The sequence below is a fragment of the Acomys russatus genome, unplaced genomic scaffold (genome assembly GCF_903995435.1).
Source record: "Acomys russatus unplaced genomic scaffold, mAcoRus1.1, whole genome shotgun sequence".
Lineage (NCBI taxonomy): Eukaryota > Metazoa > Chordata > Mammalia > Rodentia > Muridae > Acomys > Acomys russatus.
In genome coordinates, this window is record NW_026131679.1 from 9,253 (window position 1) to 33,859 (window position 24,607).

Sequence of the window (24,607 nt, forward strand, 5' to 3'; positions counted from 1 at the left end):
TAAACAAAAGTAGAAGAAGAGTTGCTTGCAAATGATGGGGCTGAGAAACCTTTGTTGTAAAAACATTCCCTTCTTAGTCAGGAATAATGCGAAGAAAAATGCATTCAGGATATTAGTGTAGTAGCTCTTCATCCAGGTTGTAATAAAGTATAGTGATGAAATGATATATATATATATATATATATATATATATATATATATATATATATATATATTCATACTTCTAGTTAATGTTGCATACTAATACATGTCTTAGGTACAAAGCAAGGTTTGATTATGAGATAATTAATAATCATATATAGCTGAATGAATGCCAAAAAAAGCGTGTGGTTGTTAGCATTACTTGAATGAAAAAGGGATTGGTTAAGTATAGTGTCTTGATAGATAATTAGTTATATTTTTAGTTCCCTGTTTATTAGATATTTATTAGGTAACTCAAGATGAGATTGCTTATTAGTTTACTTTTTTATTAAAACTTATTATGACAAAATAACATGTATATTACAACAAATATTTTTCTTCCTATTTTCTAGATGTGAATTACTTAACCGAAGAGATAGTATATGAAGTATATGAATTATGTAGAGAGAGTGAGGATTACTCCCCACTAATTCGCTTAATTGGAAGAATTTTTTCTAGTGCTGAGGCATTGGTTCAGAGCTTTCGGAAAGTCAAACAACACACCAAGGAGGAATTGAAATCTCTTCAAGAAAGGATGAAGACAAGGATGAAGATGAAAAGGAAAAAGCTGCATGTTCTGCTGCTGCTATGGAAGAAGACTCAGAAGCTTCTTCTTCAAGGATGGGCGATAGCTCACAGGGAGACAACAATGTACAAAATTAGGTCCTGATGAAGTGACTGTGGATATTGATGCTATTAGAAGGGTCTACACCAGTTTGCTCGCTAATGAAAAAATAGAAACTGCCTTTCTCAATGCACTTGTATATCTGTCACCTAACGTGAATGTGACTTGACATATCATAGTGTGTATACTCGAGATCCTAATTATCTCAATTTGTTCATTATTGTAATGGAGAATAGTAATCTCCACAGTCCTGAATATCTGGAAATGGCATTGCCACTATTTTGCAAAGCTATGTGTAAGCTACCCCTTGAAGCTCAAGGAAAACTGATTAGACTTTGGTCTAAATACAATGCAGACCAGATTCGGAGAATGATGGAAACATTTCAGCAACTTATTACTTACAAAGTCATAAGCAATGAATTTAATAGCCGAAATCTAGTGAATGACGACGATGCCATTGTTGCTGCTTCAAAGTGTTTGAAAATGGTTTACTATGCAAATGTAGTGGGAGGGGAAGTAGACACAAATCATAATGAGGAAGATGATGAGGAGCCCATACCCGAGTCCAGCGAATTGACACTTCAGGAGCTTTTGGGAGAGGAAAGAAGAAATAAGAAAGGTCCTCGAGTGGATCCACTAGAAACTGAACTTGGCGTTAAAACTCTAGATTGTCGAAAACCACTTATCTCCTTTGAAGAATTCATTAATGAACCACTGAATGATGTTCTAGAAATGGATAAAGATTATACTTTTTTCAAAGTTGAAACAGAGAACAAATTCTCTTTTATGACATGTCCCTTTATATTGAATGCTGTCACAAAGAATTTGGGATTATATTATGACAATAGAATTCGCATGTACAGTGAACGAAGAATCACTGTTCTCTACAGCCTAGTTCAAGGACAGCAGTTGAATCCCTATTTGAGACTCAAAGTCAGACGTGACCATATCATAGATGATGCGCTGGTCCGGGTAAGTTTGACTCTTACTGAAAATCAGAATTAAACTAAAAGCTACAAAGTCACATATTTCAGTGTATTCATTTTATCTATGATTTTGAAAAAAAAAAAAAAGATAGGAACATGTTGGTATTTCTGATCCATATTACTACACTTTGTTGGTACTCAGCAAAAATATTGGTTATACTGGTTGTCTAATCTAGTGATTATTCTCTTTTTGAACAAGAGTAGATTTTCTAGTGCTGGGGAGATGACTCAGTGAGTAAAGCATTTGCTGTGCAAACATGAGGGCCAATGCTTCGATTCCCTGAACAATGTAAAATAGGATGTGGTAGAACCGTTGTAATACAATGTCCTGAAGCAAGATGGAAGGTGAAGATGGAAGGATCCTCAGAATCTTGTGAGTCAGATAACCTTGTATATAAGGTGGCAAACAACTAGACCTTCACACATGTATTATCCCCTTTTAACATACACACACACACACACACACACACAAAAAAAAAAAAAAAAAAAAAAAAAAAAGAATCTATTTTCTAAATCTTGAAATTCAGCCCCAAGTATTTCCATTCAGAAGAAACACTTGTTTTCAAAGACTGGGAGACAGGAAACACATGACAAATGGAGATGTGATACTGAGTGTAAAGAACAGGCATAGTTACACTAGGGAGAAATAATCCAGTAAATCTCTTTGTAAAAGTATGAGAGCTGCCTATCAAATTCTATTACGTGGGAAACAGCTCAGAGTTGTATTATAAACTTGTTTAAATGAAAACATGTTAGTCCGTGTTACCAGTTTTTGGAGTTCTAAACCATTCACTGTCTTGTATGACACTGTAGGTTTTTTGTTTTTGTTATTTAAACTATAATACTGACTAATGAAAATAGCTATTTTGAGGATTTGGGGATTAATGCTAGTGCTATTATATCTAGAAGATTTAATGGGAAATCAGGAACTTCTAACTCCCTGTTTTTTGTTTTTTGTTTTTCAGATACATTACTTCTTGTCTATTCCTTTCTTCCACAGGTGACAATAATTGCAGAATCCCTGTCAATTAAACCAGATAACTGGTTTGCAAATTGCCAGCCATTTTGACAGAATTATATATAACAAATTCAGGGTATTCCTTGCTATTCATTATTCCCATCAGTGCTAGTTGTTTATCTTTGAATGTGATATAAAATGTAGTACCAGTTTTTTTTTTGTTTTTTTGTTTTTTAAATATTTTATTAATTTATTCATATTTCATCTCAATTGTTATTCCATCTCTTGTATTCTCCCATTCTTCCTCCCTCCCTCCCGTGTTTCCCTTACTCCCCTCCCCTAAGACTGTGACTGAGGGGGATTACCTCCCCTGTATATGCTCATAGGGTATCAAGTCTCTTCTTGGTAGCCTGCACTCCTTCCTCTGCGTGCCACAGGTCTCCCCATCAAGGGACATGGTCAAATATGGGGCACCAGAGTTCGTGTGAAAGGCAGACCCCACTCTCCACTCAACGGTGGAGAATGTACCAGTTACAATAGAAGTATCACTCATTAATAGATCTAATACTAACAATAATCGTAACTTGTAACAGATAACTAACAAATAATATTTACTTGAAGATGTATTGTTGTTTTAGAATGGATTTATCTAAATCTGAAAGATCATAAGCTTGTTTAATAAAAATTATTCACCTTTCCTACCTGTTTCTTCCTTATTTACTTCTTTTCCACTATTTTTTCTACAATAAATGAAGTTAAGAACCAGTAAAAGTTTACATACGATTTGGTACATTTAAAAATTTTGTTTAGGAGGAAAATTAGCCTCTTCTATATTTTCTAAAGGATTTGTTGGAATAAATAAATTAACAGTAAGCCTTGTAATTATGCTAACAAATTCTTCCTAGTAAATACTACTTAATTATGTCAACTAGTCATATGGTTTGATATGGTATAACTCATGATTTATTTGATATCTACTACCAGTTTTACAGAAGCCGTACCTTCAGCTAATCCCATGTGTCTGTCTTATTGATAAGTGGTAGAATTATAAATAGATAGTATTTATTGAGAAGTCTACCCAGCTTTTATCCTTTCTCCTATTTTGCTTCCTTTCCTCATTTCTTCCTCTTCTTTTAGAGGCATTTTCACTCACTCCCCTCAATTTTCTATATTCCAATACCAGTGTAAAGGGTTAGAAATATAAGCTTAGTCAGAGGCCTTAAAGATTAATTGAATGGGTCCTAGCATATGGTAATTATTATAATCACAGTAGATTAATAACAGAAAGTTGGAAGTTTACAGCAAGCAGTATTTAAAAAAGATTCCAACAGATGAACTGATGGAGTAAATGTAATTCTTTCCCTGTCTTATTCTACAGAAATCCCTTCTGTTTTCTAATTACTTAGTCTTCTTTTATAAAACAGCTTCAGAATAATCCTGTTGGTTATACTTCTTATGACCGATCATTTAGAACTGCATAGTAAGGTTGTATAGAGAAGAAGGAATGAGAAAATTTGTAATGAATTCAATATGAATAAATAATAAGCGTTACAGTACCCTAAACAAGTAAATTTTTATCCTTAGTTTACAAAATGAAGCCTAACAAGGATAAATTGTGGTTTTTTTTAATAAGGTTTCTATTGAAAACTTCTATTTCCATTGTTTAATAGACTGTAGCTTAATAGTAGATAGCAGGTCAATAAATTAGAATTAATAATTATGAATTTTATTTGATATAGAATGTTTATATATGCCTAGGCTAACCTTGTATTATGAGGTTCTTGTTCTACTTTCCTGGTTGAGTGCCAAAGTTATGTGTGTATGAACATTCCTACCCATTTTTTTTTCTTTCCTTAGCAAGAGTAATGTCTATTAATTTCATGCTTTATTGAGTTTTAAATCAGTCTAACAACTCTTTTCCGCAATGGTGCTTTACGGAACTAATTGACAAGAGGATAGTCAGTGTATTAAGTATAAAGTACTATTAAAAACAAACTAAGTATAAGGTTTCTGTTTCTTAAAAAACACAATTTTATTCCTACTAAAAGATAAAGAATAACTGCAATATTTTCTCAGTCTTGTTTTTATTGCTTTTGGCTTTTTTCTTAGAAAACAATACAGAAATAATATTGATGAGAAACCTGTTTCATTTGAATAACAATCCTACTATGTTAGTTTTACATTCTTTAAAACAAACAAAAAATGTTAGGCTCCATGATATAGTTTAGTGGGTAACGGCAATTATCAGCAAGCTTGATGGCTGAGTTTGATCCCTTAGGTATACATGGTAGGAAAGAACTCAATCCCAATTATTCTGTGACCTTCATGTGTGTTTTGTGGCACTTGTGTCCCTCTACTATCCAGTAAATAAATTACTCATGTTCTCTTCCCCCCTCTTTTTAAAACAAAACATTTTGAAGGATGTAACCTATATAAAATCTTAAACCTGTGTTTTAGAGTGAAGAGCAAATGTATCAAGGAAGAGACAGTATCGTCATTTACGAGATGCTTTAAACTGCCTTCACAGTTTAAAGGGAGACTTAACCCAAAATAAACACAACAACAATAAAAGTCAAGGTCTTGTCTTTTAGGGGTTCAGATAAGAATTCTGATAGAAAGCCTAGAGATACTTTAGATATTTTGGTACATCTATTCTGTAAACCAATATTTGGGAGACAGTGATTCGTACAGTTTATATGCATAGGTTTTTGGCTATATTCACTTACATGAATAGAATATTACCAATATTTCAAATAGTGCAGGCAGTGTGACTAAAATAGGGACTGATCGTGTTTTAGTACCTGATTAAATTTAAATTTAGTAAGTTGTAGACCAAAAGGAATGGCTAAGATGTAGAACTAAGAAAAGTCAAAAAACCAAACCAAACCAAACAAAAATAAACCCAACAACAACAAAACACCAGGAACTGGTACACAAAAGATGAAGAAAAAATTCAAAGAAATAGTTGTTTGAATTGCTGCTCAGTTTTCACTCAAAGTCACCAGCTCCATATAGTTTAGAGTCTAGAAGCATTGTCTATGTCAACTTCCATAAATACCCTTAGTATCAATACCTATTGCAGCCTGAATTTGATTTTTATTATTAGTTGACGTACAGTGCTTTAATTATGGGGGTTTTCTGTGCTATTCTAGGTGTACTTAATTCTGTTGTTCATTAATAAAATTGTATTTAATGTTATTGCTACTATTAAAATTATTCTAATAGAAATGAATAGAATCCTTTTAATTTTTCTTCAAAGTAATTTCTTAGAACCAGATTCAGAAATGAAGTAATCAGTATCATAATGGCTTAACATAATATGATAACTTAAAAGAATGAAATTTATCAAACTTACTGTTGCATGTAAAAAAATGGAATGTAGAGAGATTCTTACTTCTAGAAATGAATGTCATAATTGGACTTAGAACTTAAGATCTAATCATTTGACTCAGCTGTTACCCACTTAGGCACAATAGCCTGGTCTTCAATTTTATAGAGAACACAAAATTAAAATTAAAAATTTTAATACAGTATAATATCAGTGCATTTCATTTTCTCTAGTGCTATTTATGAAGGCAATACTGACTCTTATACATCAAGAGATATATATCTACTACTTTGCATACAAATTTCTTTTCAAAATTCTTATTGGCATATCTAACACTTTTCATATACTCACCTACATATAAAACAAACTGATTTTACAAGTTCAGTTTTAAATAAGGTAATATAACTACAATTTTAATTTCTACACTATTTGCTTGATACAACAATGGCTTAGGATTGTGTGTGTGTGTGTGTGTGTGCGTGTGTGTGTGTGTGTATCTTTGTCTGTGTTTTAAGTGTTATTATTTTTTTTTTAATTTTGGAGACAGTTTCTCTGTCCTAGGCTGTCCTGGAATGTACTCTGCAGACCAGACAGGTCTCAAACTTAGAGATCTGTCTACCTTTGCCTCCTGAGTGCTAAGATTAAAACATGTGCCACCACTGTGCAGAGTTACTATTTTTAAGAAAAGAAAAATTTAATGTGACTTCTTATCGTAATGGCTTTTGTCAATGGCTATTATTAAATTTTGTTTTGTTTTTGGTACCACAGTTTTAAAAAACAGGCTACTCACGCATCATCCTCAAGTGAGATAATAATTTGCAAAATCACTTTGGCACATTGAGAATGGTCTTCTTGAATATCTAATTGGATATTTTCTCCTACAGAATTAAGCCACCATCTATTTCAAAATCACTATCCTGATTCTGAAAATAATATGTGAGTTTTATTAAAAATATGGAAAGCCAAAGAAGAAAGTAAAAGACACATAAAGTCTAAAATCAAATATCATTTCTAGTTTCTTTGGAGCATTAATTTAACCATAGTTTAAAGCTTGTTCCATGGATTTGAACCTCTTTTCTCTGATTTACTGTTTCTTAAGTTATTCAACCTTTATTTCTTTAATGGATCAGATGTAAGAAGGTTTTAGCAGCCTACTTGCTTATTTGTAAAGTGATTTATACATTTTATATACTGGCTGTTGGTTGTATTCCTGGAATTTTTCTTTTTGTTTTATTTTTAAATCTTGTGGTTAAACATTCTGACAAAACAGGAAATACTTACTTATTTGTTAATCTTATTTTAGATAGAGAATCACTTTATAATCCTCACTGGCCTGGAATTTTCTATGTAAATGAAACTGTACTAAACTCACTGGGTTTGCGTTTAGGGATTGAATGCGGAGGAGGCACCATATATAGAAAGCCACAAACTTAGGCTTGATTGAAGGGAATTAATCTAAGCACTTCACTTGTTAATTTATTTGATGCTATATTATTATGTTTATCTTATATTTCAAACCAAAGTAAAAAAAGATAGAAAATTATGATTTTTAGTGATCATAATAGAACAAATAGAATTAAATGCTGGGATTAAAGGTGTGCATCACCATGCCCGGCTAAACCTATATTCTAATTAGAATTATTTTCATTTACAATATGGCACAAAGGTTGAACTTTTCTATTTCTATTCTAATAAGTACTTACTTATAGGTCTACTACTAGTAAACAATGTATAGGTCACATTTCTATACTTGTTTTTGCTAGAAGACAGTAGTCAAACAAATTGGCATTTTGCTGCCTCCACATTTTCTTAGGTTTTATTCTATATAATATTTCAACATATATAAAATATATTAATATAGTATATAAAGAACATAGTACAAAATTTAGTTACCAAATTATAAATAACCAGTTTATGCAATGGTGGTATTGTGTCAATGTTTTGTGGTGTATGTTTGTCATTCATGCACATGAGTGAGCTGATTTGTGTACCCAGGGGTGAACATGAGGAAAGGCCAGTGTACGATGTCAGGTGTATTTCTGTTTTTAGATATAAGTTTATTGAGTGCACTGGAAGTTCACGAGTTTGGGTAGGCTGACTAACCAGTAACCCCTAAAGATCGAGCTTGTTCCCCACTCCAAGTCACTGATAACATGACATTTAGAAAGGCATAACTGCTTGCATTTCCATTCTAATAATTATTTATAGGTCTACCATAATTTTTACTAATAAACAATCACATTTCTATACTTGGTATTGCAGGCATAGGTGGTTATGCCGGGAGTTTTACATCATTGCTGGGGATTCAAACTCAGCTTTTGATGCTTGCCGGTGAAGTACTCTTACCTACTGAGCCGTGTCCCCAGCACTCTGCCATATGTTTTTTGGGCCTGGGTGTGGGAGGGGGTGGTGGACAAGACGTTCAGTTTGCTTCTTGTTTTCATTCAGAAACAAAATTGATTCCTACTACCGCTTAATTTCTCTACTTACTTATATTTTACTTTTATCTTGTTATCAACCGTCTTTTTTTTTTTTTTTTTTTTTTTTTTTTCATTTTCAACCAACAGCTAGAGATGATTGCTATGGAAAATCCTGCAGACTTGAAGAAGCAGTTGTATGTGGAATTTGAAGGAGAACAAGGGGTAGATGAAGGAGGCGTTTCCAAAGAATTTTTTCAGTTGGTTGTGGAGGAAATCTTTAATCCAGATATTGGTACGTGTTTGTGCTATGATTATGGTGTGTTAGTCATTTGAATTAAGAACTTGTTTTATAATAGTCTAAATTATGATACACAGCAAAAGAATTGAGTGTACATCATTACCTGCAATTACAGATAACAAATTTGTATGCTTCAGGAATTGTTCTGTCTCTCATATATTCAGGTTATTCTTTAGATTACTTAGCCAAATATTCTATTAGAGAATTAACCTTCTAGATATTGATAAATTTAATTTTAAAAAATAGAATGGTAGACAAGAAACAACTGAAGTCATGAGAAATAGTATAATTTATACTTAGTGTTCATGAGACCAAGAGTATCCATTGGTGACATTCTCTTAGATTTATTATTTGTCAGTTGGAACTTTTGGTACTCCATGATCTAAGACTTGGCTTGCAAATAAATAAATAAATAATGAATGAAATAAAGAAAATAAACTTAGAAAGATTAAAAGATATTTGTTTTAAATGTTTTTCTGATGTTCAGTTAGAAAAAGAGACAAATCTATTAATGCTCATATAAGTAAAATAATAATAGGAAAAAATATCTCTTAACTTTGGATTTGAATAATGAAGATCATGTGAAGCTGAAAGTTCACAAAATGCTTTTTTAGTAATATTAACCCACATTTGATATGTATCTTAAGTTACTTAACCTTATTAAAAATTTTTTTTGCTTGATCATGAGTTTGTTTCTTATATAATTTCAGTCATTGAGTGGTTAAAATGACAGTAAAATATCTTTTTTTGTCACGGAAGATTGCCAAACAATCTTCTGAATTTAATAAAACTATATTTTAAAAAACCTTTATAGAAATGTCACACAAAATTTCATTTTATTTTACTTTGTTGGCATCTCTGAATTGTATACCACCAATTAACACATTTATAAGATACTATATTTCTAAAGTTTATTCACATATATGTAATAGAAAAAACTATATCTACTGTATTTAAATTTTATATATTATTTTGTTTAAAATTATATTTAAATTATTAGTCTTTCAAAAAGTAGAAATTATTTTTAAAATTATTTTTTGTAGGTATGTTCACATATGATGAAGCTACAAAATTATTTTGGTTCAATCCATCCTCTTTTGAAACGGAGGGTCAATTTACTCTGATTGGCATAGTCCTGGGTCTGGCTATTTACAATAACTGTATACTGGATGTCCATTTTCCCATGGTTGTCTACAGGAAGCTAATGGGGAAAAAAGGAACCTTTCGTGACTTAGGAGACTCTCATCCAGTAAGTTGTTTGTCATTCCTTGAATAGTCTTTAAGATACTATCTTAAGTACAGAAATACATCTGAATTTATGCAAAAATATGTTTTTCATTTGAAACTTTTTGTTGATACTGCTATCCAGAAGGGTAAAGTACCTTTAATCTGCTTAGGTATAATCAGCACTTAAAATTGTATTGCTTTATAGGATGTTGTTTTTCTAGATTGCATCTTGCAACTTTTGATTGACTCCTAGTGAAATGTTGTAAATATTATGTTTTCATTGTAACAAAGGAATCTGCCAAGTATTTCCTGATCCTTGATAGATACAGTTGATGGGTGTTTTCTTTTCCCTATACCCTGCCTCAGCCTGGAAACACTGTGGATGTTCTAGAGCACAGTATGAAATCTGTTGCTGAATTTATGATTTGAAGAAGTTCTAAGGAAAGATTGACACATCATTGATAGCCGTTTCTGTTTTATTAAACTACTTGGGAAATTGGGGGTACTTTTGGCTTCATTTTCATTGACAAGTTGTTTCTATAAAAAGTGAAACAAGATTTTTGTTTGTTTTACTAGTTATTTGATAACTTCATTTCTCTTTCTTCTTGTTAGGTTTTATATCAGAGTTTAAAGGATTTGTTGGAATATGAAGGGAATGTGGAAGATGATATGATGATTACTTTCCAGATATCACAGACAGATCTTTTTGGTAACCCAATGATGTATGATCTAAAGGAAAATGGTGATAAAATTCCAATTACAAATGAAAACAGGAAGGTAAGAAAATTTTTATGTCATTGTTTCATAATATGTAATTTCAAAGCAGTATTCTTAAAAAGGTTTTAAAGAATTATCTAATATGGTTTGAAGCGATAACAAAAATTCCCATGAAGAAATTCCTCTAAATATTAAAACTACAGTTTGCTAGTGTTAACTCTTACATAAAAGCTTGTGTGAGTGTACACAATTAATTGCTAATTCCCCTTTAGAGAAAGAGTAAACAGACTAGGAGAGAATGAATTGGTAAATATAACTATAGCATAACACCAGAAACAGCATTATCATATTAAACCTTAGAGGTGTACAGGGCCCAGTGATTAAGGGACTTCCTGTTGGGACTCCAAGTGAGAGAGGTATAGGAGAATGGGAAAAGAGAAGGATCCAGAGGGTCCAGGTAGCCTACAAGAAGACCATCAAGGTTGGTGGATTTGGACCCATGGCGGTCTGCTCAAACTACCGTACCAACCAATGATTAAGATCCTATATAACGTGTAGACATGCTACTCATGTGAAAATTATTCTTTATGTAAGATTTGTTTTTAGTAACTTAAAAAGCTGTCCAGTTGGGAACAGGAAATAACTCTGAGCATAATAAGAAAATTATAATAAAAGCTATAATTTTAAGAAACATGTCAGTTTATATTATTTGCTGAAATATACTATCAGGATATAGAATAGATTTTTATAATTTGATATAGTAGCTTAGTTTACCAACAAAAAATTTTTGCTGAACTGGATATGGCAGATAACACACCAAAATCGTTATTAGAAAGTACAAGGCATTATGGTTTCCTCGGGTATTCATAACTTAAATTTTTATTTATAGAACTTGAAACATTGTATTGAGGCTGCTTTTATATTAAGTTCCTTTTAACCCTTATATTAATCTTACTATTACACAATTTTATCATATATTATAACTCCTGTTTAATTTAACTTCAGAATTACAATTTATGTATAACTTATGTGCATGACCTACTTATAGCTTATTATCTGTCAGAAGTTAGAAATTGTGAAAATATTTTTCTTTGGACATATATCATTTCATTAATTTTTTAAGACTTACTTCTTTCTTATGAGTGTTTTGCCTGTACATATGCTGGTTTACCATTTGCATGTATTGCTCATGAAGGCCAGAAGAGGTGTTTAGTCTTCTGGAAGTGGAGTTACCGATGGCTGGGTTTTGTTTTTTATTTTCTTTAATTTATTTATTTAATCACTTTACAGCCTGGTTGCAGCCTACTCTCCTCCCAGTCCCACCCTTCCTGTTCCCCTTCTCTTTGTTCTCATAGAAGGGGAGGACTCCATGGCACCAACGCACCATGGTACATCAAGTCCCAGTGGGACTACTTCCATCTTTCCCACTGAAGCTAGCCAAGGCAGCTCAGCTAGGGAAAAGGGATCCAAAAGCAGGCAATAGAGTGCGAAACAGCCCTTACTCCCATTGTTAGGGAACCCATATGAAGAACAAGCTGCACGTATTTCACATATGTGTAGGGGGTCTAGTTGCAGCTCATGGATGCTATTTGGTTGGTGATTCAGTCTCTGTGTCCCGATGGGCCCAGTTTAGTTTACTCTGTAGGTCTTCTTGTGGTGTTCTTGGTCCCTCTGGCTTCCTCAATCCTTTCCTCACACTCTTCTACAGAGCTTCCTGAGTTCTGCCTATTGTATGGCTGTGGCTCTCTGCATCTGTTTTCATTAGCTTCTGGTTGGAGCCTCTCAGAAGATATTTTTTGTTAGGCTTCTTCTGTCTGTAAGCATGTCAGAATAGCAGAGTGTCCTTAATAGTATCAGGAGTTGGCTCTTTTCCATGAGGTGGGTCTCAAGTTGGGCCAGTCATTGGTTGGTCGTTTCCTTGATCTCTGCTCCATTTTTATTCCCTACTTTACTTGTAGTAGGCATGACAGATTTTGGGTCGAAGGCTTCTGGTGGTTGTGGTCCCCTCCCTCCATTGGAAGTCGCACTTGGCTATAGGAGGTGGCTGCTTCAAGCTCCATATCTCTTGCTGTTAGGAGTCCAGGTAGGGCCACTGCCATAGACTCCAGGAGGCCTCACTCCTGATTCCCAACCCTGTCCCCTCCCCAACCCTGCAATTCCTCTTGTACCTAGTTCCCTCCTCCATCTACTCAGATGTCTATTTTATATCCCCTTACAGATAGTTGTTAGCTGGCCTGTGAATACTGGAAATTGAACTTATATCTTCTCTAAGAGTTGCTAATGCTAAAACCACTGAATCAAATTTTGGAAATTTATTTTTAAATAATTTAAAGAATTACTGCTGAAGGTTTTCTTTGGGAGTGAGGGGTAGGCATTAAAATCAGCTATGTAGCTATGTTGCTAATTGTGTTTCACTTGTATAGCATGTGATTTCTTATTGTTAATATTTCTACAGGAATTTGTCAATCTTTATTCAGACTACATTCTCAATAAATCAGTAGAAAAACAGTTCAAGGCATTTCGAAGAGGTTTTCATATGGTGACTAATGAATCTCCCTTAAAGTACTTATTCAGACCAGAAGAAATTGAATTACTTATATGTGGAAGCCGGGTAAGAAAGACATCTGCAAAAAACCCTCATAATTTTTTTTTTTTTTAATGCTTTGGTATGGATGTTAAGATATATTTTTTTTCTATAATTTTCAGAATCTAGATTTCCAGGCACTAGAAGAAACTACAGAGTATGACGGTGGCTATACCAGAGAATCTGTTGTGATTAGGTGAGGTGTTTAATTCTTAAAAAGGATTTTTTTTCATCAAAGAAGTGTATGTGTACTTTTGTGATTCTGTCCTGGATCTGTAGGTATTGGTTCTCAAACAAGCTCAAAGGCTGACACCTATACAAGTAGACCTGTATTAATAATACTACCTTTATATAGTCTAATGATTTATTTCATGAATTAAATGACTTATTTAAGTCTCACATTTCTTTCTGCTTTTGTTTTATTTCTGGTAATGTGTAAAATGATAGATGTAGTTTTTAAGATACCTGAGAAGAAACGTGTACTAGTAATTCTGAACAATTCTCAGGACAGTATTACCAGTATTATCTTCTCTAGTCAAATGCTCTTGATATTAATTTTCACTTCTCTGTATTGTGCTACTATTAACAGTCTGAAACATCATTTTTCCCAAGGTCCTAAAGAAATGGTCAAAATGACAGAGATGTCATTTTGCCATCCACTGTTTTTGTGAAGTCAGACTCAAGTATGTGAACAACGGAATGATTAACTATGTCTAGTAATGATACATTATCTTTGTTAGTTTTATATTTTATCATTCATTTAGGTTTATAGAAGATTACTATATTGCTTTGCTCTTCCAACATCAGTCCCCAAAAGAGTTTACTCATGACAACCATTATATTGCTGAACAGTTTCAAAGGTGATTCATAAAAGCATTGAACATAGAATTAGGAAAGCCTTGAAGGGAATATCATAGCATCTCTGTAACAATGCTGATTTCAGGTAGGGTCTTAGAAACCTACAAGAAGAACATTATGGCAGGCTGATCTGGGCCCAGGGGTCCTGCTCAAACTATGGCACCAGCCAAGGGCTATATACATGCAGTAAACATTGAACCCTGACCCAGATCTAGCCAATGGACAGGACATTCTCCACAGTTGAGTGGAGAGTGGGGACTGACTTTCACATGAACTCTGGTGCCTCATATTTGACCACATCCCCTTGATGGGGAGACCTGGTGGCACTCAGAGGAAGGAGAGCAGGCTACCAAAGAGACTTGATATCCTATGAGCATATAGAGGGAGGAGGTCCCCCTCAAATCACAGTCATAGGGGAGGGGAGTAGGGGAAAATAGGAGGGAGGGAGGGATGGGAGGATACAAGTGATGGGATAACAATTGAGATGTAAAATGAATGAATTAATAAAATAAATAAATAAAAATAAATAAAAAGATAAAATAAGAAAGATGTTATTTAAGAATTTCTATCGACTGTCATAATCATAAATACAGAATCCAATAAAGACAGTGTTTATAATGTCTAAAAAAAGATAAGCCTTCTCACAGAAGTACTGACAGAAAACTAGCATTACTATTTGTTCCTTTTAAGAACAGTAGAATATCTTGGACTGTTCTTTTGGATAAATTATCTAAGAAATTAAAGTTTTTTGCTTTTGTAGCAATATCATTCTTACTTTATGCATACCTTAAGATTATCTGTGAATTCAGGATTTCATGGCAAGCAAAGTCCAGCAGTAACATAGCTTCAAACTTCACAGTTTCTGGAATATTCAACCTTTTGAAACTACTTCAACATTTTGATTTTTGTCAGTATAAATATGGTGGAAAACATTGGAGTTTAGTTGTAAGAAGTTAAACAATAAAATAATCTTTTTATACTTGCCCTATGCCTTAGAATAATTAGCTTATGTATTCAGAATTTATAAAATTAAAATACATAAGTAAGGATTTATGCATATAAAATTTTCATCTGGAAAAGTTCAAAGACTTGATTCTGTTCGTATTGAATTCTTCCCTACCAGCTAGAGGAACTTTAAACTTAATCTCTGCCTTTTATTATTTTATTGCCATGGAAGAAGTATTATCTGCAGTACTCAGCCATTTTTGGTTTTCCAGAATTAGAGATCATGTATCTTGTCTACTTTTCAGAATAAGTGAGTCTTTCTTGTTGTTTTTTTTTTTTTTTTTTTTCCTCACACCAAAATCTTGTAATAGATTAATTGCTCTGCAAATAATGGTTCTCTAAACATTACCAATATGGTCTTGGTCATAATGGTGGTACTGATGTGTGATGTAAGGTTTAAATACAGTGAAATATGCAGAACTTTACAGGAGAATTCAGAGATTCAGATAATACACCCTTAAAACATCAACGTATAGACTGTTATCCCAAGTCCCTATGAATTTTTTCCAGTTGATTTTTCCCCTCTGACAGGCAATTAATTACTGTTTAAATTTTTGTAACATTAAGTAGGTTTCTCTTTTTCATTCTCAATCTCTGTTGTTCTTCTTTCTCCTTCCCTTCCTCTTTCTTTCTTTCTTCTTTTCTTTCTTTCTTTCTTTCTTTCTTTCTTTCTTTCTTGTGTTTGATGAAATCATAAAGTAAGCATTTTTGAGACTCATTGATGTTGGCACCGTTTCACTGTGCAGTTTTTTAATGGCAGACTTTTAAGTGAATGCATGACATTTGTTTATTCTGTTATTGATGGCAGTTGGATTATCTTGAGATTGAAGCCATTACAAATAAATTGATCTATTTTTAATGTTGAAGCGTTTTTCATTTCTTCTATACAAGCAAAGTAGGTGGAAATTTGTGGTTGTATGGTAGATAGATACATTTTTAACTTAAGAAGCATTACAAGAGTGTTTTTGTAAATGGCACTGCTATTTTACCCTAGGATGACCAGCAATGTGAGAGCTCAGCTCTACATTTCCTCTAGTCTTTGGTCATCTTTTCATGGAGAAATATGAGAAAAATTTCATTGTAGTTTAAATTGCATATCTCTAAAGACTCATGATCTTGAGCTGGCTTTAGGTATTTGTTTTTTAGCGATTACTTGTTCAGTTTTACATGACTAGGGTAAAATCTCATTGAGATTTTGATTTGGGTTACTTTGATTGAGTAAATCAATTTGAAAATTGTTATTTTTTATCAGTTCGAATTTTCTAAACCTCAAGGATGACAAAGAGCTTTCCATTTATTTATACCTTAGTTTCTTCCAGTATTGTTTTGTAATTTAAATGTGGAAATAATGTAAGTTTTAGTTTGGATAAATTGAATATTATGCGTTTCTTATGCATTATCTCATTTTTTATTTCTGAGACCAAGCTTATAATTACTCTTTAATTGCTTTAAAAGCCTTGTCAGATAATTTAAACATTTTGTTTATTTCTGTTGGCATCAGTTGTTTTAATTTCTTGTTCTTGATATGATAGTTTTCTTGATTGGGCTTTTGGTTTTTGAGAGTTTTGTTTCATCTAAAGAGGAATTTTTTTCATATAATATATTCTGATTATGATTTCCTCCCAAGTCCTTCCCACTTCCTCTTCTGTCTAGATCCGTGCATTTTCTGTTTTGTTTTGTTTTGTTCTTTGTTTTGTCTCTTGTAATAAGTAAGCATTTAAGGAATAATAATAAAATAAGATAAACAAAACAAATTGGAATAAGACACAACAACCAAGCAAGAAAAAAAGTCACAAGAAACTCACGTATAGAGACACACACTTGTATACTCGAGAATCTCATAAAAATGTAAAACTTTAAGCCATAATACAGAATCAAAGAATTTTTAAGGTAGGGCAGAAAATACCCTGACTAAACATTATGGGACAACTTATGTTAGTTTTGCATTGGCCATTTGCTTCTGGACATGGTGAGTGGTATGTTTCTCCAGAGAAACTCTCTTACAGAAAACTAATTTTTTATTTACAACTGGCTATCAATTGGAGATAGCCTCTGGATTAGGGATAAGTTTGTGTGTGTGTGTGTGTGTGTGTGTGTGTTTTCAAGTTTCAAATCTGGCACCACATCTGGTACAGACCAGTGCAGGTGCTCCATGCTGCCACAGTCTCTGTGAGTTGATATTTGCAACAGCTCCGTTGTATCAAAAGGCCTTAAATGTCTTCTTCCATGTTCCTCTTGTTCTTAAATGACTATCTCCTTTTCCACAGAGTTCCCTGAACCCAGATTCCTTTTAGGCCTAAGTGTTCCAAAGATCTCACTCTCTGGGTGTTTTCTGGCTGTGAGTCTGTATTTGTTACAACTGCTGTAGGAAAAACTTCTCTGATGATGGTTCAGCAGGGCATATATCTGAATGTAGCAGAATGTTGCTTGGAGTCATTTTTATTGCTACATTCTTTGAGCAAAACAGTAGTATTTGGTTTGCCTCTAGGTCCCATGGCTATCTTGTGTCAGGTTCTTAGCCATCTAAGCAGTGTTGGGTGTGGGTTCCAGCTCATTAGGTCGGCCTTAACCCTAAAATCACATACTGGTTAGTTCTGCCCACATGCTGTTTGCCCACTTGTGCACCAGAATATCTTGAAGGAATATCACTTTTGTATATAAAAGGATTTGTAGGTACGTTTTATGTTTACCTTTCTCTTTTGGTAGCATATGGAGTACCTTTCAGTACCGTGAATACTAGTTGATAGGTAGATTTTTGTTGTTAAACACTTCATCTAGTAAGTCGAGACTTATGATCCTATTTAAAATGTTTAATAGGCAGTCATTCTATACATGGTAGTTCACTTTTGTAAGTTGTTCTACCTACAATCGGATGTTCTTAGACTTTTTGATTCTCATATGTACTGTTTTGTTTATCTTATTATGTCCAGGCTTATCCTAATCTTTTCTGGTGCTGCTTGCCAGGTCTTCTATCAACTGAGTTGTATACACATCCTGTCTTCAAGTAAAGGAAGATCATTCCCCAGCTATTTGTGTGTTGGAGAATACGTACTTCATGTAGCTTGTTGGAGGCTTCCTGCTGTTGGTCCCTCTAGCAACCACCCAGCCCATGTGGTTATCTTTGACTTACTTAGGGATCATTAAGACTCACAGGAAAGGAGTCCACTTCAGGGACAGAACTAGTCATAGCAGAATGTTCCTCAGTGCGTAGTAATACTATGTATTTGAATCAGAAAGAATATCTAACATGGTGCAACTTAATTGCTTTTTAATTCTGAAGATTTTAATCTTTCTATCTTGGGTTTTTATATCATCCTTATATATATATTTTTAAATTTAGCTTTAGTTTCTTTAATTTTGGTATAATTTTAAAACCTTTGGAAGAACAGCCAGTCTCTCCAGCCCCTAGTTGTTCTTTCATAGCCTCTGTTATTTCAAAAACTTAGTTTTAGTTTACTGTTTGTAGTTTTAGTTTTCATCTCTTGTTGATGAAATGCATATACTTTTTAATGAAAACGTTTGTGATGTCTTATTGTGATCCTTATTTCTGTTTCACTTTTTTAAAAGTAACTTTATTATGGATTTACATTGCAAAATAAAATTACCTTTCACTAAATTAAAATGAGACTAATAGAACATAATAGCTAATTATTTATAGGGTTACTTTTAAAAATAAAATTTTTACTTTTTAATATTATGGGTATGGTGGCTTGCCTGTGTGTACCTATGCACTGAGTGTGTGTAGTGTCCACTGAGGCCATAGGAGGGAGCCAGATCCCTTGGCACTAGAGTTGAGCCATCAATTAGGTGTTGCAAATCCAACCTAGGTCCTTTACAATAGCAGCTGGTGCTCTTACCTACTGAGCAATCTCTCCAGCCCTACTTCTAGAATTTTAAATGAAAAGTTGTATCACTTTTTCCTACATCTAATTTTCTTAGATCTTGAGGCATTCAATTATGTTGAAAATCTTTGCTTCTGTATGAAATACAAATAGTTTTCATACAATGTGTTTAGTAGGGTCACAGCATACATTGTAAATATTATAATACATAATTTCATAAAAGTACAAGCTTTGTTGGCAGTAGGTTTTTAAGTCATTTTGATTTTTGTTGTTGTTGTTGTTCTTTTCTGTGTTTTTCCCCCAGTGGGGAAAATGGTTCTCCACTTCATCAGTCTGTCTTCTTCAGGAAGACTTTGAAACTTTAAGAATCAAAGTTACATATTACTGTGGAAAAAGGGGCCAGTCAAATTGATAGGTTCCAATTTCATTGTATGTTAGGTTAGATTAATTTTTGATATAAAAGGCCATAAATTAAATTCTTTCCTTCAAAGTAATAAATACTTTAATTGTTATAAATATTGAAATCCACAGCCTATGTTCTATAAATTTTTCACCCTTGTCAAATATGACTTCTGTACAACATTGTGATAAGTGTCAAATGTAAAGGGATGTCTATGCTTTAGGTGAATGTCTAGTTTTAAAAACTTATAAATGGGAATTAAGAACTCAACATTGTGGTCCCCCCCCCCCGTGGCCCCCTCACAGAAAAGCTAGCTGAATTATAGGAATTTTAAAAAATACTTCCTTTCTTTTACCTTTTATTATCTGGTAGAGACATTGGTCCTTATGATAAATTAACAGTATTTTCTCTATATTGTTATTTATCTTTACTTATTAGGGTTTTTCCTTTTCTTGGTTTTGTTTGTTTTACCAAGTGAAAGGTTTTTATTAATGTACTTAACAATTTGTTACAAATATTCTAGTTTGGTATGAATTTCTTTAGTTTTAGATATTTTGTTTTAGCTCCTCCCTCCCTCTCTCTCCCTTTTCTCCCTCTTTCTCTCTCTTCTTTGCTCTTGGCTTTTTGTTTGTAGACTCCTGTCAAGTAGAAATGCCAGCTAGCTGTCAGATAGAAATGACTTTTATCCTTTGCTCACTTCATTCATAATTCACTTTTTATTTCTAGAGGTCCTGTGCATATGCTACTTCAGAATTTTAAAGTATTATCATTTCTCTTTGAATTTATTCATCTCTTTATTTCTGATCCATGGCAGTCTTTGTGATTAGACTTTTCATGTTAGAGTTTATATTATTCATGACTCAGGCTTATGTCCTTTTGCATACCAGAATGCTCTGTTTCTCATTTTCAGGACTCTGTATAATATTTCTTTTTGGACTTAAAATTACATTTTTCAAGTCATTTACTTTTTTATATATTTTCTCCCTGGACTTGCAGTTAGTAAATGTCATGTGAGAACCAAGTGTAGTACAGTCACATTAAGTGATTTTTTTCTGTTGAAGTGGTCCCTTTTACTGCAGTACAATGTTACTTTAAGATTTGGTTCTGCTTTATGTGACTCGGTGCCTTCTAGTTTTTCAGTTTCATCTTCTTTTGTTTAGAGCCCCTTCAGCAGGCATATGTATCTTTAAAAAAAAAAAAAAAAAACTTAGAACTTTTTTCTTCAGAACTTCTGCCACCTGCCGAGTTTTTGTCCTATTCTGGTCATTAACTCTATTTATATTGTATATTGTTTTCTCCACTTATCTTTTTGAGTTTATTTGATTTCTAAGTTTTATTCTTGACATAGATTACAGATCTTTTTATTACACTTTTCTTGGTTTTGCAAAATCTCTTGATTGATTTTAGAGATGTGAATAGGATGCTGTCTGTTTGGTGCTTTCTTCTGAGCTATCTAACTACATAGAAGTTTTAATTAAAGGTTAATGTAGGATGTAACAGGAAGAGGAGAATTTGCTCAGCAATTGTTTTAAGTAGAATTTGTGGTCCTCTCAGGTGTTTTTTTTTTTTTTTTCCTTATATTTAAAAATATGCAAAATGGCTCTTAAATAACATAACTAGACCTGGACACTGTGACTGTGATCCACAGTGTTGCCTGTAGTTTTGCCTCCTTAGAGGACTGATTAGGCCAAGTCAGAGCCTTCCTACAGTGTTAGCAGGCCTTTTTTTTTTTTAATACTACCCATCTTGCAGTATAGCTTTACAATTTAAAATAATTCATACATGTATACTGTGTATTCTAATAATATATACCTCTCATACTCTTTTCCAATTCCTGTTAGATTTGTTGCACTCCCCCCAACACCCTCCCAACTTTAGGCCTTCATTGATTGATTTATTTTTCTGAGACAGGGTTTCTCTGTGTACCTTGGCTGTTCTGGAATCGCTTTTGTAGACCAGGCTGGCCTCATTCTCCTAGAGATCTGCCTGCCTTTGCCTCCCTGAATCCTGGGATCAGGCATGCAGCTGGCTTAGGCCCTCTTTTAAAAAGCAATCCCTTGAGTCCAAATTGACACCACCTAAATATGCATGTTTGTAAACCCATCAACTGGAACAGTTTCAACCTGTCCAGGGACACCCTGAAAGAAAACCTGATTTTCCCTTTTCCAACAGCCATTAGTTGCTAATAGCTCCTAAGATGAGCATAGGTTTTGTGTTCTGGTAGAGGTCTTGTGGCTTCAGTAGTCTGCTTTTATCCTGCCAACCCCCAAAGAGGAACTCTACAAATGGATGTCTGTTCTTTTTGGTCTTACTGGGGGATTCTTGCACAAATTCCTTGTTCAGTTTCCTATTGGCTGTGTGTACCATTATTATTTCCTGTGTGTGGGTGTTATTTTTGTGGGAGCCAAAAGTTGGGCCATTATAATGACAAGAGTTTTTAAAAAGCCTAGAAATCTTACAAAGCTTTTTGAAATAGGTGATTATTGTCAAAATAATGGTTTACAGCAATAAAACTACCAACATTTGGGTAATAGTAACAGTATACCAGAGACTGGGTGTGGTGGAGGTAGAGTCAGGTGGACTTCTGTGAGTTCCAGGCTTGCCTGGTCTACAAAGGAGAGCCAGGGCTATCTATACAGGAAGACCCTGTCTTGGGGGGAAAAGTATACCAATATATCAAAAATAGAATCCCAATTACAAATTTGGAAAGTGTGATGTCTCTCTTGTGATTAAAATTTTTATTGTATTTATATATTTTGTACATATGCATTTGTGTTTATGTGTGTACAGGCGTGCTCCTGCACAGGTCTACATGTCATGGAGCTAGTGTATATGTGAAGAAGTTAGCAGATTTTATGGCAAGTGCCTTTACCCCCTGAATAATCTAATTATTGTGAAAAGAACATTAAAATAAAACATAAAATGTATTCTGTTGCCAATTAAATATACTTTTGAATTTTAAAAAAAAATCTCCATTTTCTCAGCAGTGTATTAGTGCTGTATTCATTTTATAGGTAGCTAATTCAAGCAAACCAACATTGTTCTTTATGAGCTTGAGTGTTGGTTTTTTTGAACTTTGAGTAACATAAAGATTATCACATTTAATACATAGGTTTTAGTTGACCAGATATTCTATCTTGTAGAAACTTCGTGTGGGATAAATATTAATATAGCTTTCTTGCTCAGGAACACTGCATATAAAGTACATTTGTATTCCTAATATTAAGTGTGATTTTTTTTTAAAGTTTATTTATTTTTTTAATAATTTAAATCCATTACCACCTTGTTTTCATTAAGTTGAGTAAGGAATGAATAAACAAGAGCGTTATGGAAGATTGGCAAATAAAATATGTTCCGGATGAGATTCGCATCCTTAATATTCACCGTAACATTGTCCTTAATGATGTTGATACCATGAACTTTGGTTTGTAATGAATGTCAAATTAAAACCAGTATTGTATCTTTTCTCATTAGGGAGTTCTGGGAAGTTGTTCATTCGTTTACAAATGAACAGAAAAGACTCTTCTTGCAGTTTACCACAGGCACAGACAGAGCACCTGTTGGAGGACTGGGTAAATTGAAGATGATTATAGCCAAAAATGGCCCAGACACAGAAAGGTAATTATTGAAGTGCAACTGTGTACCTATTGTAAACCTTGTCACCTCATGCAACACACACAAGCACAGCCATCATTAAGCTTGTATGCACTTTTCTAATATTATATAGAAATATCCAAGTCAACAAAACATTATTAGAGAATATATTTTGCTTTTATTATTTGAATAAGTTTTTAAATTGGGCATATCTAAGCAATAATTATGGAGCTTACATGAGTTCTGAGTTTGTCAAGTTGGTATGATTTATCCCTTTGTTTTACAGTTTAAGAAAGCCTTATTATATAACAATCTATTTAGAGTGCTTACACTGAAATTTAGAGGATTGTTTGGAATGTGTTTCAAAATTTTGGCATTTGATTGTTATCAGTCCTCCATTATATATTGTTTATTTTATAGTGGGCCTGGACACTATATCTTCAGTAATTTGTTGACTTTGGTATATATTACTGTTAATTCCACATGATTGCTCTAATTTAAAAAAAAAAATTGACATTTGCCTTCCAATCATTTTCATTGTTAATTTGCCAGCAGTATTTCTAATCTATAGTAAAGAGAACAGATTCTGAAATCTTTAAAACTAGGTATGAATATTTTTTCAACTTTAGAGTAGGTTTTTAGTGACTTCAGCTATTAAGTAGGTTTAGTAATATCTTGGTATGTTTGCTGTAAGAAAATTTAAATGAACTTAAAGGGTTAAGTATCTAATGTAGTAAGTAGCTTACAGAGAGGAAACTCAGCACAAAATGTTACTATCATCACCATCACCGTCATCACATTTCATTATTTCATGGGATAAACTGATCTTTGTAGATGAAAAACACAGTGTTTATGATTTAATCTATAGTTTATTACAAACTATCCTAACTAGATGTGTATCTAATAGCATTAAACACTGAGCATATTTCCTATAACTTACAATTTTCCTGTTTCTCTCTTTCTCTCTATTTAGGTTACCTACATCTCATACTTGCTTTAATGTCCTTTTACTTCCGGAATATTCAAACAAAGAAAAACTTAAAGAGAGATTGTTGAAGGCCATCACATATGCCAAAGGATTTGGCATGCTGTAAACAAATAAGAAAAGAAAGAAAGAAAGAAAGAAAAGGAAAGAAAAAAGAAAAAGATTTTAAAACGTAATAAATATAATAGGAGGGATAATTTGGTGGTGATAGTGTCCCAGTACAAAAAGGCTGTAAGATAGTGAACCACAGTAGTCATGTATGTCTGTGCCTCCCTTCTTCCTTGGGGACATTGCGGGCTGGAACAGCAGATTTCAGCTACATATATGAACAAATCCTTTATTATAATTATTTTTTTGCGTGAAAGTGTTACATATTCTTTCACTTGTATGTACAGAGAGGTTTTTCTGAATATTTATTTTAAGGGTTAAATCACTTTTGCTTGTGTTTATTACTGCTTAAGGTTGAGCCTTTTTGAGTATTTAAAATATATATACCAACAAAACTACTCTCGCAAGGAAAACATTGCCACCATTTGTAGACCATGTAATCTTCAAGTATGTGCTTTTTTTTTTTTTTTTTTTTTTTGTCCCTGTATCTAA

The 24,607-nt window shown here is 33.3% G+C and overlaps 1 protein-coding gene across 1 annotated transcript; it reads left to right on the forward strand.

Annotated features, from left to right (window-relative positions):
- Window positions 1-950: 950 nt before the first annotated feature.
- Window positions 951-24,603, forward strand: LOC127186381 (ubiquitin-protein ligase E3A-like). Its single transcript, XM_051142774.1, has 8 exons — window positions 951-1,777; window positions 8,645-8,789; window positions 9,839-10,044; window positions 10,635-10,799; window positions 13,195-13,350; window positions 13,446-13,519; window positions 22,903-23,046; window positions 23,996-24,603. Exons 1-8 carry the CDS (start codon window positions 1,031-1,033, stop codon window positions 24,114-24,116), a joined length of 1,758 nt encoding a protein of 585 aa, XP_050998731.1. The 5' UTR covers window positions 951-1,030; the 3' UTR covers window positions 24,117-24,603.
- The last annotated feature ends 4 nt before the right edge of the window (window positions 24,604-24,607 follow it).